Source organism: Heterodontus francisci, chromosome 3, assembly GCF_036365525.1.
Source record: "Heterodontus francisci isolate sHetFra1 chromosome 3, sHetFra1.hap1, whole genome shotgun sequence".
Classification (NCBI taxonomy): domain Eukaryota; kingdom Metazoa; phylum Chordata; class Chondrichthyes; order Heterodontiformes; family Heterodontidae; genus Heterodontus; species Heterodontus francisci.
Window position 1 is genome coordinate 211,539,914 of NC_090373.1, and position 14,719 is coordinate 211,554,632.

The 14,719-nt window shown below is 54.1% G+C and overlaps 1 protein-coding gene across 1 annotated transcript in view; it reads left to right on the forward strand.

The window, feature by feature from the left end:
* Positions 1-13,607, forward strand: part of rrp36 (ribosomal RNA processing 36) — a 14,138-nt gene extending 531 nt beyond the window's left edge. Inside the window, 5 exon segments of the mRNA XM_068019970.1 lie at positions 6,125-6,251; positions 8,245-8,319; positions 8,638-8,733; positions 8,736-8,757; positions 13,248-13,607. Of these exon segments, the coding sequence (XP_067876071.1) occupies positions 6,125-6,251; positions 8,245-8,319; positions 8,638-8,733; positions 8,736-8,757; positions 13,248-13,387 (460 nt within the window). The 3' untranslated portion in view covers positions 13,388-13,607.
* Positions 13,608-14,719: the final 1,112 nt, after the last annotated feature.

Consider the following 14,719-nt stretch of genomic DNA (forward strand, 5'->3'; position numbering starts at 1 on the left):
TGTTGGTGAGTGGGTCAGAGTGAGGGTCCTCAGTGTGAGGGAGGGGGCTGGTGAGGGGGTCAGAGTGAGGGTTCTCAATGTGGGGGAGGGGGTTGGTGAGGGGGCCAGAGTGAGTGTCCTCTATGTGAGGGAGGGGCTGGTGAGTGGGACAGAGTGAGGGTCCTCAGAGTGGAGGAGGGAGTTGGTGAGGGGGTTAGGGTGAGGGTCCTCAATGTGGGCAAAAGGCAGAGAAAGAGCAGGAAGGCAGCGCAGGTGTCCCCTGCGGTCATCTCCCTCCACAACAGGTATACCGTTTTGGATACTGTTGAGGGAGATGGCTCACTAGGGGAAGGCAGCAGTAGCCAGGTTCATGGCACCGTGGCTGGCTCTGCTGTTCGGAAGGGCGGCAAAAAGAGTGGAAGGGCAATAGTCGTAGGGGATTCGATTGTAAGGGGAGTAGATAGGCGGTTCTGTGGTCGAAAACGAGACTCCCGAATGGTATGTTGCCTCCCAGGTGCACGGGTCAAGGATGTCTCAGATCGGCTGCAGAACATTCTGAAGGGGGAGGGTGAACAGCCAGTTGTCGTTGTGCACATAGACACCAATGATATAGGTAAAAAACGGGATGAGACAAGCAGAATTTAGGGAGTTAGAAGCCAAGTTAAAAAGTAGGACCTCAGAGGTAGTAATTTCAGGATTGCTACCAGTGCCACGTGATAGTCAGAGTAGAAATGAAAGAATAGTCAGGATGAATGCGTGGCTTGAGAGATGGTGCAGGAGGGAGGGGTTCAGATTTTTGGGACATTGGGACCGGTTCTGGGAGAGGTGGGACTATTATAAGTTGGACGGTCTGCACCTGGGCCGGACTGGAACCAATGTCCTTGGGGGTGCTTTTGCTAACGCTGTTGGGGAGGGTTTAAACTAATGTGTCAGTGGGTTGGGAACCAAATGAGGAGGTCAGTGGACAGTAAGGAGGTAGTAACTAAAGCCTGTAAGGAACTAGATAATGAAGTCAGCATGACTAAGGGAAAGAGTAGACAGGGAGCAGATGATGAAAGCAAAGGGACTGGTGGTCTGAGGTGCATTTGTTTTAATGCCAGAAGTGTAATAGGTAAGGCAGATGAACTTAGGGCTAGGATTAGTACCTGGGAGTATGATGTTATTGCTATTACTGAGACTTGGTTAAGGGAAGGGCATGATTGGCAACTAAATATCCCAGGATATCGATGCTTCAGGCGGGATAGAGAGGGAGGTAAAAGGAGTGGAGGAGTTGCATTACTGGTCAAAGAGGATATCACAGCTGTGCTGAAGGAAGGCACTATGGAGGACTCGAGCTGTGAGGCAATATGGGCAGAACTCAGAAATAGGAAGGGTGCGGTAACAATGTTGGGGCTGTACTACAGGCCTCCCAACAGCGAGCGTGAGATAGAGGTACAAATATGTAAACAGATTATGGAAAGATGTAGGAGCAGCAGGGTGGTGGTGATAGGAGATTTTAATTTTCCCAACATTGACTGGGATTCACTTAATGTTAGAGGTCTAGATGGAGCAGAATTTGTAAGGAACATCCAGGAGGGTTTTCTAGTATGTAAATAGTCCAACTCGGGAAGGGGCCATACTGGACTTGGTGTTGGGGAATGAGCCCGGCCAGGTGGTTGAAGTTTCAGTCGGGGACTACTTTGGGAATAGTGATCACAATTCCATAAGTTTTAGAATACTCATGGACAAAGTCGAGAGTGGTCCTAAAGGAAGAGTGCTAAATTGGGGGAAGGCCAACTATACCAAAATTCGGCAGGAGCTGGGTTATGTAGATTGGGAGCAGCTGTTTGAAGGTAAGTCCACATTTGATATGTGGGAGGCTTTAAAGGGAGGTTGATTAGCGTGCAGGAGAGACATGTTCCTGTGAAAATGAGGGATAGAAATGGCGAGATTAGGGAACCATGGATGACAGGTGAAATTGTGAGACTAGCTGAGAGGAAAAAGGAAGCATACATAAGGCCCAGGCGGCTGAAGAAAGACGAAGCTTTGAAAGAATATCGGGAATGTAGGACCAATCTGAAACGAGGAATCAAGAGGGCTAAAAGGGGTCATGAAATATCTTTAGCAAACAGGGTTAAGGAAAATCCCAAAGCCTTTTATTCATATATAAGGAGCAAGAGGGTAACTGGAGAAAGGATTGGCCCACTCAAGGACAAAGGAGGAAAGTTATGCGTGGAGTCAGAGAAAATGGGTGAGATTCTAAACGAGTACTTTGCATCGGTATTCACCGAGGAGAGGGACATGACGGATGTTGAGGTTAGGGGCCAGATATTTGGTTACTCTAGGTCAAGTCGGCATAAGGAGGGAGGAAGTGTTGGGTATTCTAAAAGGCATTAAGGTGGACAAGTCCCCAGGTCCGGATGGGATCTATCCCAGGTTACTGAGGGAAGCGAGAGAGGAAATAGCTGGGGCCTTAACAGATATCTTTGCAGCATCCTTAAACACGGGTGAGGTCCCGGAGGACTGGAGAATTGCTAATGTTGTCCCCTTGTTTAAGAAGGGTAGCAGGGAAAATCCAGGTACTTCTAGACCGGTGAGCCTGACGTCAGTGGTAGGGAAGCTGCTGGAAGAAGATACTGAGGGACAGGATCTATTCCCATTTGGAAGAAAATGTGCTTATCAGTGATAGGCAACATGGTTTTGTGCAGGGAAGGTCATGTCTTACCAACTTAATAGAATTCTTTGAGGAAGTGACAAAGTTGATTGATGAGGGAAGGGCTGTAGATGTCATATACATGGACTTCAGTAAGGCATTTGATAAGGTTCCCCATGGTAGGCTGATGGAGAAAGTGAAGTCGCATGGGGTCCAGGGTGTACTAGCTAGATGGATAAAGAACTGGCTGGGCAACAGGAGACAGCGAGTTTCTCAAAATGGAGACGTGTGACCAGTGGTGTTCCACAGGGATCCGTGCTGGGACCACTGTTGTTTGTGATATACATAAATGATTTGGAGGAAAGTATAGGTGGACTGATTAGCAAGTTTGCAGACGACACTAAGATTGGCGGAGTAGCAGATAGTGAAGGGGACTGTCAGAGAATACAGCAGAATATAGATAGATTGGAGAGTTGGGCAGAGAAATGGCAGATGGAGTTCAATCAGGGCAAATGCGAGGTGATGCATTTTGGAAGATCCAATTCAAGAGTGAACTATACAGTAAATGGAAAAGTCCTGGGGAAAATTGATGTACAGAGAGATTTGGGTGTTCAGGTCCATTGTTCCCTGAAGGTGGCAACGCAGGTAAATAGAGTGGTCAAGAAGGCATACGGCATGCTTTCCTTCATCGGATGGGGTATTGAGTACAAGAGTTGGCAGGTCATGTTACAGTTGTATAGGACTTTGGTTCGGCCACATTTGGAATACTGCGTGCAGTTCTGGTCGCCACATTACCAAAAGGATGTAGATGCTTTGGAGAGTGTGCAGAGGAGGTTCACCAGGATGTTGCCTGGTATGGAGGGCGCTAGCTATGAAGAGAGGTTGAGTAGATTAGGATTATTTTCATTAGAAAGACGGAGGTTGAGGGGGGGACCTGATTGAGGTGTACAAAATCATGAGAGGTATAGACAGGGTGGATAGCAAGAAGCTGTTTCCCAGAGTGGGGGATTCAATTACTAGGGGTCACGAGTTCAAAGTGAGAGGGGAAAGGTTTAGGGGGGATATCCGTGGAAAGTTCTTTACGCAGAGGGTGGTGGGTGCCTGGAACGCGTTGCCAGCGGAGGTGGTAGACGCGGGCACGATAGCGTCTTTTAAGATGTATCTAGACAGATACATGAATGGGCAGGAAGTAAAGAGATACAGACCCTTAGAAAATAGGCGACAGGTTTAGATAGAGGATCTGGATCGGCGCAGGCTTGGAGGGCCGAAGGGCCTGTTCCTGTGCTGTAATTTTCTTTGTTCTTTGTGGGGACGGGGGTTGCTGTGGCGGTCAGAGTGAGTGTCCTCTGTGGGGGGATGGGGTTGGTGAGGGGGTCAGAGTGAGGGTCCTCAATGTGGGGAGGGAGTCAGTGTGAGGGTCCTCAGTGTGGGGGCAGGGGTTGGTGAGGGGGTCAGAGTGAGTGTCCTCAGTGTGGGGAAGGGGGTTGGTGATGGGGTCAGAGTGAGGGTCCTCAATGTGGGGGAGGGGGTTGGTGAGTGGGTCAGAGTGAGGGTCCTCAGAGTGGAGGAGGGAGTTGGTGAGGGGGTCAGAGTGAGTGTCCTCAATGTGGGGGAGGGAGTTGGTGAGGGGGTCAGAGTGAGGGTCCTCAGAGTGGAGGAGGGGTTTGGTGAGGGGGTCAGAGTGAGTGTCCTCAGTGTGGGGGAGGGAGTTGGTGAGGGGGTCAAAGTGAGTGTCCTCAGTGTGGGGGCGGGGGTCAGAGTGAGTGTTCTCAGTGTCGGGGGGTTGGGGGGGGAGTTGGTGAGGGGGTCAAAGTGAGTGTCCTCAGTGTGGGGGCGGGGGTTGGTGAGGGGGTCAGAGTGAGTGTCCTCAGAGTGGAGGAGGGGGTTGGTGAGGGGGTCAGAGTGAGTGTCCTCAATGTGGGGGAGGGAGTTGGTGAGGGGGTCAGAGTGAGTGTCCTCAATGTGGGGGAGGGAGTTGGTGAGGGGGTCAGAGTGAGGGTCCTCAGAGTGGAGGAGGGGTTTGGTGAGGGGGTCAGAGTGAGTGTCCTCAGTGTGGGGGAGGGAGTTGGTGAGGGGGTCAAAGTGAGTGTCCTCAGTGTGGGGGCGGGGGTCAGAGTGAGTGTTCTCAGTGTCGGGGGGTTGGGGGGGTAGTTGGTGAGGGGGTCAAAGTGAGTGTCCTCAGTGTGGGGGCGGGGGTTGGTGAGGGGGTCAGAGTGAGTGTCCTCAGAGTGGAGGAGGGGGTTGGTGAGGGGGTCAGAGTGAGTGTCCTCAATGTGGGGGAGGGGGTTGGTGAGGGAGTCAGTGTGAGGGTCCTCAGTGTGGGGGCAGGGTTGGTGAGGGAGTCACTGTGAGGGTCCTCTGTGGGGGAGGGGGTTGGTGTGGGGGTTAGGGTGAGGGTCCTCAATGTGGGGGGGGGGCTGGTGAGGGAGTCAGTGTGAGGGTCCTCAATGTGGGGGAGGGGGTTGGTGAGGGGGACAGAGTGAGGGTCCTCACTGTGGGGGAGAGGGTTGGTGAGGGAGTCAGTGTGAGGGTCCTCAGTGTGGGGGCAGGGGTTGGTGAGGGAGTCAGTGTGAGGGTCCTCTGTGGGGGAGAGGGTTGGTGAGGGAGTCAGTGTGAGGGTCCTCAGTGTGGGGGCAGGGGTTGGTGAGGGAGTCAGTGTGAGGGTCCTCTGTGGGGGAGGAGGTTGGTGAGGGAGTCAGGGTGAGGGTCTCCAGTGTGGGGGCAGGGCTTGGTGAGGGAGTCAGTGTGAGGGTCCTCTGTGGGGGAGGGGGTTGGTGAGGGGGTTAGGGTGAGGATCTCCAGTGTGGGGGCAGGGCTTGGTGAGGGAGTCAGTGTGAGGGTCCTCTGTGGGGGAGGGGGCTGGTGAGGGGGTTAGGGTGAGGATCTCCGGTGTGGGGGCAGGGCTTGGTGAGGGAGTCAGTGTGAGGGTCCTCTGTGGGGGAGGGGGTTGGTGAGGGGGTTAGGGTGAGGGTCTCCAGTGTGGGGGCAGGGCTTGGTGAGGGAGTCAGTGTGAGGGTCCTCTGTGCGGGAGGGGGTTGGTGAGGGGGTTAGGGTGAGGATCTCCGGTGTGGGGGGCAGGGCTTGGTGAGGGAGCAGTGTGAGGGTCCTCTGTGCGGGAGGGGGTTGGTGAGGGGGTTAGGGTGAGGGTCTCCAGTGTGGGGGCAGGGCTTGGTGAGGGAGTCAGTGTGAGGGTCCTCTGTGCGGGAGGGGGTTGGTGAGGGGGTTAGGGTGAGGATCTCCGGTGTGGGGGCAGGGCTTGGTGAGGGAGTCAGTGTGAGGCTCCTCTGTGCGGGAGGGGGTTGGTGAGGGGGTTAGGGTGAGGGGGCAGGGCTTGGTGAGGGAGTCAGTGTGAGGGTCCTCTGTGCGGGAGGGGGTTGGTGAGGGGGATAGGGTGAGGGTCTCCAGTGTGGGGGCAGGGCTTGGTGAGGGAGTCAGTGTGAGGGTCCTCTGTGCGGGAGGGGGTTGGTGAGGGGGATAGGGTGAGGATCTCCAGTGCTGAGTTCTTGCTGTGAGACCTGCTGCTGTTCCTCTGCAGATGGTGAGAGACCCGCGGTTTGATGATTTGTCTGGTGAATACAAGCCTGAGATCTTCAATCAAACCTACTCTTTCCTCAGTGACGTCAGGAGAAAGGAGAAAGAGGTCAGTGAGCAGATCCTGGAGAGGGATGGTTCTGGGTGGAGGCGGGTAAGGGAGGGGTCTGGGCGGAGGCGAGGGAGGGAGAGGGAGTATGTGTGTGTAACTGGTGGTTGGGGGAATGGGGAGCAGTGAAGAAGGGGAGGGTCCTGAGGGGGAATGGGAGACGGCAGTTGTCCTGGGAGCGAGGCAGGGAGGTTAGGAGTCCTAAGGGGTGTGGGCGGGTTCGAGGGTATGGTCAGAAACGTGTACACTTCACCCCACCCCCCTCACCATCATGGGTAAGTGAGCTCGGACAGAGCTCAACTCTGGCACAGGGCGGCACAGTGGCGCAGTGGTTAGCACTGCAGCCTCACAGCTCCAGCGACCCGGGTTCAATTCCGGGTACTGCCTGTGTGGAGTTTGCAAGTTCTCCCTGTGTCTGTGTGGGTTTCCTCCGGGTGCTCCGGTTTCCTCCCACATGCCAAAGACTTGCAGGTTGATAGGTAAATTGGCCATTATAAATTGATCCTAGTATAGGTAGGTGGTAGGAGAATATAGGGACAGGTGGGGATGTGGTAGGAATATGGAATTAGTATAGGATTAGTATAAATGGGTGGTTGATGGTCGGCACAGACTCGGTGGGCCGAAGGGCCTGTTTCAGTGCTGTATCTCTAAAACTCCCTCCTCCACTTCCTTCTTTCTGTAATTGGACCATCTCCCCGTCGCGGGCACTGACCGTCTCCACGTCCCGGGCACTGACCAGCACCCCCGTTCCCAGCTGCCTACCATCCACCCCCCCCCCCCCCCACCCCCGTCCCGGACGCTGACCGTTACCCCCCCCCCCCCTGTCACGGACTGCTGACCATTCCCTCCCCCCCCCACCTCCCCCCCCACCCCCCCCGCCATCGTCCCGGAAGCTGACCGTCCCCCGTCCCCCGTCCCCCCCCCACCTTCCCAGGTCCTGGAAGCTGACTGTCCCCCCTCCCCCCCTGTCCTGGACACTGACTGTCCCCCCCCACTGCCCCCCCCCCCCCCCCCCCCACCCCCTGTCCTGGACGCTGACCAATCCCGTCCTGCACTGTGGGTACTGGCCTTTATCTAGGATGTGATGAGAACACAAAAGTCCGAGTGGTTCAAGCCTGTGTCCTCAGTACCTTGCTCTATGGCAGCGAGGCCTGGACAACGTATGTCAGCCAAGAGCGACGTCTCAATTCATTCCATCTTCGCTGCCTCTGGAGAATCCTTGGCATCAGGTGGCAGGACCGTATCTCCAACACAGAAGTCTTCGAGGCGGCCAACATCCCCAGCTTATACACCCTACTGAGTCACCGGCGTTTGAGATGGCTTGGCCATGTGAGCCGCATGGAAGATGGCAGGATCCCCAAAGAACACATTGTACAGCGAGCTCGCCACTTGTATCAGACCCATCGGCTGTCCATGTCTCCGCTTTAAAGACGTCTGCAAACGCGACATGAAATCCTGTGACATTGATCACAAGTCGTGGGAGTCAGTTGCCAGCGTTCGCCAGAGCTGGCGGGCAGCCATAAAGACGGGGCTGAAGTGTGGCAAGTCTAGAGACTTAGTAGTTGGCAGGAAAAAAGACAGGCGCAAGGGGAGAGCCAACTGTGCAACAGCCCCGACAAACAAATTTCTCTGCAGCACCTGTGGAAGAGCCTGTCACTCTAAAATTGGCCTTTATAGCCACTCCAGGCGCTGCTTCACACACCACTGACCACCTCCAGGCACTTACCCATTGTCTCTCGAGATAAGGAGGCCAAAGAAGATGAGTATCACTGACATTGTCCTGCAGCCGATCGGCCTGTGTTCTCTTTGAACTGGGAATGTGGGCACTGCATTGGTTATGTTTCTGTCCGCACGGCCAGGAGGTGGTGGTGATGGGCCTTCTCATTGACCTGCTAACGACCAGGCACTGTTCCTCAGTGTGGATACAACCACTGCTGAAATCCAGGGTTTAGAGACTGCTTCAAACTCTGTTTTTATCCCTCTGTCCCTGTAGGTAATTACGAAGAAGTTGAAAAAGGTAAAGGACCCAAAGAGGAAACAGGAACTGGAGTATCTACTACAGAGGATGGTAGGTGGGCATGGGAATGGGGGGAGGGGGATGGAAGATAGTGCTCCAGAGACATGGGTTCAAATCTCAGAAGGGCAGCTGGGGGAAATTAAATTCAATTCATAAATGTGATATAGAATTCTAGTCTCAGTAATGGTGCCATGATATTACCGATTGTTGTAAAAGCCCATCTGGTTCACCAGTGCCCTTCAGGGAAGGAAATCTGCTGTCCATACCCAGTCTGGCTATATGTGACTCCAGACCCTGAGCAATGTGGTTAGCTCTTGACTGCCCTCTGAAATGGCAGTGCATTAACCACTATCTGGCCCTCCCTCACAGACACATCAGGATGAGGCCCAGCACAAGAAGCAGCTGCAGCAGGAGCGACTGAAGGAGCTCAAACGGAAGCAGAGGGAGCAAGTACATCAGGGGCAGGCAAGCCGTACTTCCTCAAGAAATGTAAGTCCAACGAGAGTGATGGAAACAATTCAGCAGTGACTTTGGTGATGGGACAGGTCCCATAATAACGGGATGAGATATTAACCAGATTGCAGGGTGTTCGGTGTGTCACATGTTCAAATAACACCACACATACTCACTGAGGTACGGGTTCCACACGCACTGACTCTCACCGGGGTACAGTTCCACACACACTGACTCTCACTGGGATGCAGTTCCACACACACTGACTCTCACCGGGATGCAGTTCCACACACACTGACTCTCACCGGGGTACAGTTCCACACACACTGACTCTCACTGGGGTACGGGTTCCACACGCACTGACTCTCACGGGATGCAGTTCCACACACACTGACTCTCACCGGGGTACGGGTTCCACACGCACTGACTCTCACCGGGGTACAGTTCCACACACACTGACTCTCACTGGGATGCAGTTCCACACACACTGACTCTCACCGGGGTACGGATTCCACACACACTGACTCTCACTGGGATGTAGTTCCACACACACTGACTCTCACCGGGGTACGGGTTCCACACGCACTGACTCTCACTGGGATGCAGTTCCACACACACTGACTCTCACGGGGTACGGGTTCCACACACACTGACTCTCACTGGGATGCAGTTCCACACACACTGACTCTCACCGGGGTACGGGTTCCACACGCACTGACTCTCACCGGGGTACAGTTCCACACACACTGACTCTCACTGGGATGCAGTTCCACACACACTGACTCTCACCGGGGTACGGGTTCCACACACACTGACTCTCACTGGGATGTAGTTCCACACACACTGACTCTCACCGGGGTACGGGTTCCACACGCACTGACTCTCACCGGGGTACAGTTCCACACACACTGACTCTCACTGGGATGCAGTTCCACACACACTGACTCTCACCGGGGTACGGGTTCCACACGCACAGACTCTCACTGGGGTACGGGTTCCACACACACTGACTCTCACTGGGGTACAGTTCCACACACACTGACTCTCACCGGGGTACAGTTCCACACACACTGACTCTCACTGGGGTACAGTTCCACACACACTGACTCTCACTGGGATGCAGTTCCACACACACTGACTCTCACCGGGGTACGGGTTCCACACACACTGACTCTCACTGGGGTACGGGTTCCACACGCACCGACTCTCACTGGGGTACGGGTTCCACACGCACCGACTCTCACTGGGGTACGGGTTCCACACGCACTGACTCTCACTGGGGTACGGGTTCCACACGCACCGACTCTCACTGGGGTACGGGTTCCACACGCACCGACTCTCACTGGGGTACGGGTTCCACACGCACCGACTCTCACTGGGGTACGGGTTCCACACGCACTGACTCTCACTGGGGTACGGGTTCCACACGCACTGACTCTCACTGGGGTACGGGTTCCACACGCACTGACTCTCACTGGGGTACAGTTCCACACACACTGACTCTCACTGAGGTACGGGTTCCACACACGCTGACTCTCACTAGGGTACAGTTCCCCCACAACACTGACTCTCACCGGGGTACGGGTTCCACAGATACTGACACTCACTGGGATACGATTGCACAGACACTGACTCTCACTGGGGCACAGTTCCACACACACTGACTCTCACTGGGGTACAGTTCCACACACACTGACTCTCACTGGGGTACAGTTCCACACACACTGACTCTCACTGGGGTACGGGTTCCACACGCACTGACTCTCACTGGGGTACGGGTTCCACACGCGCTGACTCTCACTGGGGTACAGTTGCACACACTGACTCTCACCTGGGGTACGGTTCCACAGACACTGACTCTCACTGGGGTACAGTTCCACAGACACTGACTCTCACTGGGGTACAGTTCCACAGACACTGACTCTCACTGGGGTACAGTTCCACACACACTGACTCTCACTGGGGTACAGTTCCACACACACTGACTCTCACTGGGGTACAGTTCCACACACACTGACTCTCACTGGGTACAGTTCCACACACACTGACTCTCACTGGGGTACAGTTCCACACACACTGACTCTCACTGGGGTACAGTTCCACACACACTGACTCTCACTGGGGTACAGTTCCACACATACTGACTCTCACTGGGGTAGGGGTTCCATACACACTGACTGTCACTGGGGTAGGGGTTCCACACACACTGACTCTCACTGGGTACGGGTTCCACACACACTGACTCTCACTGGGGTACAGTTCCACAGACACTGACTCTCACTGGGGTACAGTTCCACACACACTGACTCTCACTGGGTGACAGTTTCCACACACACTGACTCTCACTGGGGTACAGTTCCACACACACTGACTCTCACTGGGGTACAGTTCCACACACACTGACTCTCACTGGGGTACAGTTCCACACACACTGACTCTCACTGGGGTACAGTTCCACACACACTGACTCTCACTGGGGTACAGTTCCACACACACTGACTCTCACTGGGGTACAGTTCCACACACACTGACTGTCACTGGGGTACGGGTTCCACACACACTGACTCACTGAGATACGGGTTTCCAGAGATACTGACACTCACTGGGGTACAGTTTCACACACACTGACTCTCACTGGGGTACAGTTCCACACACACTGACTCTCACCGGGGTATTGTTCCACACGCGCTGACTCTCACTGGGGTACAGTTGCACACACACTGACTCTCACTGGGGTACAGTTCCACAGACACTGACTCTCACTGGGGTACAGTTCCACACACACTGACTCTCACTGGGATGCAGTTCCACACACACTGACTCTCACCGGGGTACGGGTTCCACACGCACCGACTCTCACCGGGGGTACGGGTTCCACACGCACCGACTCTCACCGGGGTACGGGTTCCACACGCACTGACTCTCACTGGGGTACGGGTTCCACACGCACTGACTCTCACTGGGGTACGGGTTCCACACGCACTGACCTCTCACTGGGGTACGGGTTCCACACGCACTGACTCTCACTGGGGTACAGTTCCACACACACTGACTCTCACTGGGGTACGGGTTCCACAGATACTGACACTCACTGGGGTACAGTTCCCCACACACTGACTCTCACTGGGGTACGGGTTCCACACACGCTGACTCTCACTAGGGTACAGTTCCCCACACACTGACTCTCACCGGGGTCCGGGTTCCACAGATACTGACACTCACTGGGATACGATTGCACAGACACTGACTCTCACTGGGGTACAGTTCCACACACACTGACACTCACTGGGGTATTGTTCCACACGCGCTGACTCTCACTGGGGTACAGTTGCACACACACTGACTCTCACTGGGTACAGTTCCACAGACACTGACTCTCACTGGGGTACAGTTCCACAGACACTGACTCTCACTGGGGTACAGTTCCACAGACACTGACTCTCACTGGGGTACAGTTCCACAGACACTGACTCTCACTGGGGTACAGTTCCACAGACACTGACTCTCACTGGGGTACAGTTCCACAGACACTGACTCTCACTGGGGTACAGTTCCACAGACACTGACTCTCACTGGGGTACAGTTCCACAGACACTGACTCTCACTGGGGTACAGTTCCACAGACACTGACTCTCACTGGGGTACGGGTTCCACACACGCTGACTCTCACTAGGGTACAGTTCCCCACACACTGACTCTCACCGGGGTCCGGGTTCCACAGATACTGACACTCACTGGGATACGATTGCACAGACACTGACTCTCACTGGGGTACAGTTCCACACACACTGACACTCACTGGGGTATTGTTCCACACGCGCTGACTCTCACTGGGGTACAGTTGCACACACACTGACTCTCACTGGGGTACAGTTCCACAGACACTGACTCTCACTGGGGTACAGTTCCACAGACACTGACTCTCACTGGGGTACAGTTCCACACACACTGACTCTCACTGGGGTACAGTTCCACAGACACTGACTCTCACTGGGGTACAGTTCCACAGACACTGACTCTCACTGGGGTACAGTTCCACACACACTGACTCTCACTGGGGTACAGTTCCACACACACTGACTCTCACTGGGGTACAGTTCCACAGACACTGACTCTCACTGGGGTACAGTTCCACAGACACTGACTCTCACTGGGGTACAGTTCCACACACACTGACTCTCACTGGGGTACAGTTCCACACACACTGACTCTCACTGGGGTAGGGGTTCCACACACACTGACTCTCACTGGGGTACAGTTCCACAGACACTGACTCTCACTGGGGTACAGTTCCACACACACTGACCCTCAGTAGGGTACAGTTGCACACACATTGACTCTCACTAGGGTATATATCCGCTGACACCGACTGCTACTGGGGCATGGGTTCTACAGGTAGTTACTCTCCAATGTTATTCACACTGTCAGCAACTGCACCCCCCAGCTCCCTGCTCCTCTCCTCCTGCGGTTGGCTCGCAGTCTGACCTCTGCCTATAACTGAGCACCTTGTCTCCTTCTGTTCACAGCTGAGCAGCGGAAGCTGGTGTTGGCCGAGAAATACCTGGAGTTGAAGAAGGCTGGCAAGCTGGAGAGCTTCTTGGGCAAGAAGAGGAAACGCAATGCCATCAAAGACCGGCGCAAGATGCCTGGCAAGAAACAGCGCTGAGATCTGTGGTGGGAATGCCCAGGAACTGTTTGAGCTGACTGACAGTGGAGGGTGATCAGTCACCCTGGGCTGTGCAATAATGGCTGGCCTGCACTGCCTCTAAATAATGTTTGACTGTCATTGCAGAACCTATCTGTGCCCACTGCAGCTCTCCTGTTTCCTGGGGAACCCCTTTCTTTTGTACCTTTTTGTATATAAAATCAATAACTTTTTCTCTGTTCATGTTTGTTAAAATGTTGGTTATCTCCCAGAATGGTCTTTTTGTTTGGAATTACTTAGTATTTGCAGAAGCCAGCCATTTGATCCTTGCTAGCGTTTATGCCGCACTGCAGCCTCCTCGCACCCCTCTTCATCTAATTCCAACAGTATATCCCTCAGTTCCCTTCTCCTTGTGCTTATCTAGCTTCCCCTTAAGTGCCTCTATACTATTTGCCTCAACCACTTCCTGTGGCCACAATTTCCACATTCGAACCAGGCTGATGCTGGTTTCTGTGCAATGAGACAGGGCAGTGTGGTAAAACAGGCCAAAGCAGGACACCCTCCCGTCAGCGCTAGTGATTGGTCAGATGCTGATGGCCTCCAGCAAGGTGAACTGGATGAGTTTGTTTCCACTGACTGGGGCACGAAATAAAGACCATCACAAAGAGGGTGTGGGAAGTGAATGGGAAATTAGAGGGTATGGGGAGAGAGTGGGATTAGACTGGCTGGGATATTGAAGGGCATAGGAAGTGGGGGGGGGGGGGGGGGAGTTGGATCAGACGGATCGAAACCCATCACTCCAGTTCACTAACCCTCCCATTGAAACCCATCCCTCTAGTTCGCTAACTCTCCCATTGAAACCCATCCCTCTAATTCACTAACCCTCCCATTGAAACCCATCCCTCTAGTTCACTAACCCTCCCATTGAAACCCATCCCTCTAGTTCACTAACTCTCCCATTGAAACCCCTCCCTCTAGTTCACTAACCCTCCCATTGAAACCCATCCCTCCAGTTCGCTAACTCTCCCATTGAAACCCCTCCCTCTAGTTCACTAACTCTCCCATTGAAACCCCTCCCTCTAGTTCACTAACTCTCCCATTGAAACCCCTCCCTCTAGTTCACTAACCCTCCCATCGAAACCCATCCCTCTAGTTCACTAACCCTCCCATTGAAACCCATCCCTCTAGTTCACTAACTCTCCCATTGAAACCCATCCCTCTAGTTCACTAACCCTCCCATTGAAACCCATCCCTCTAGTTCACTAACTCTCCCATTGAAACCCATCCCTCTAGTTCACTAACCCTCCCATTGAAACCCATCCCTCTAGTTCACTAACCCTCCCATTGAAACCC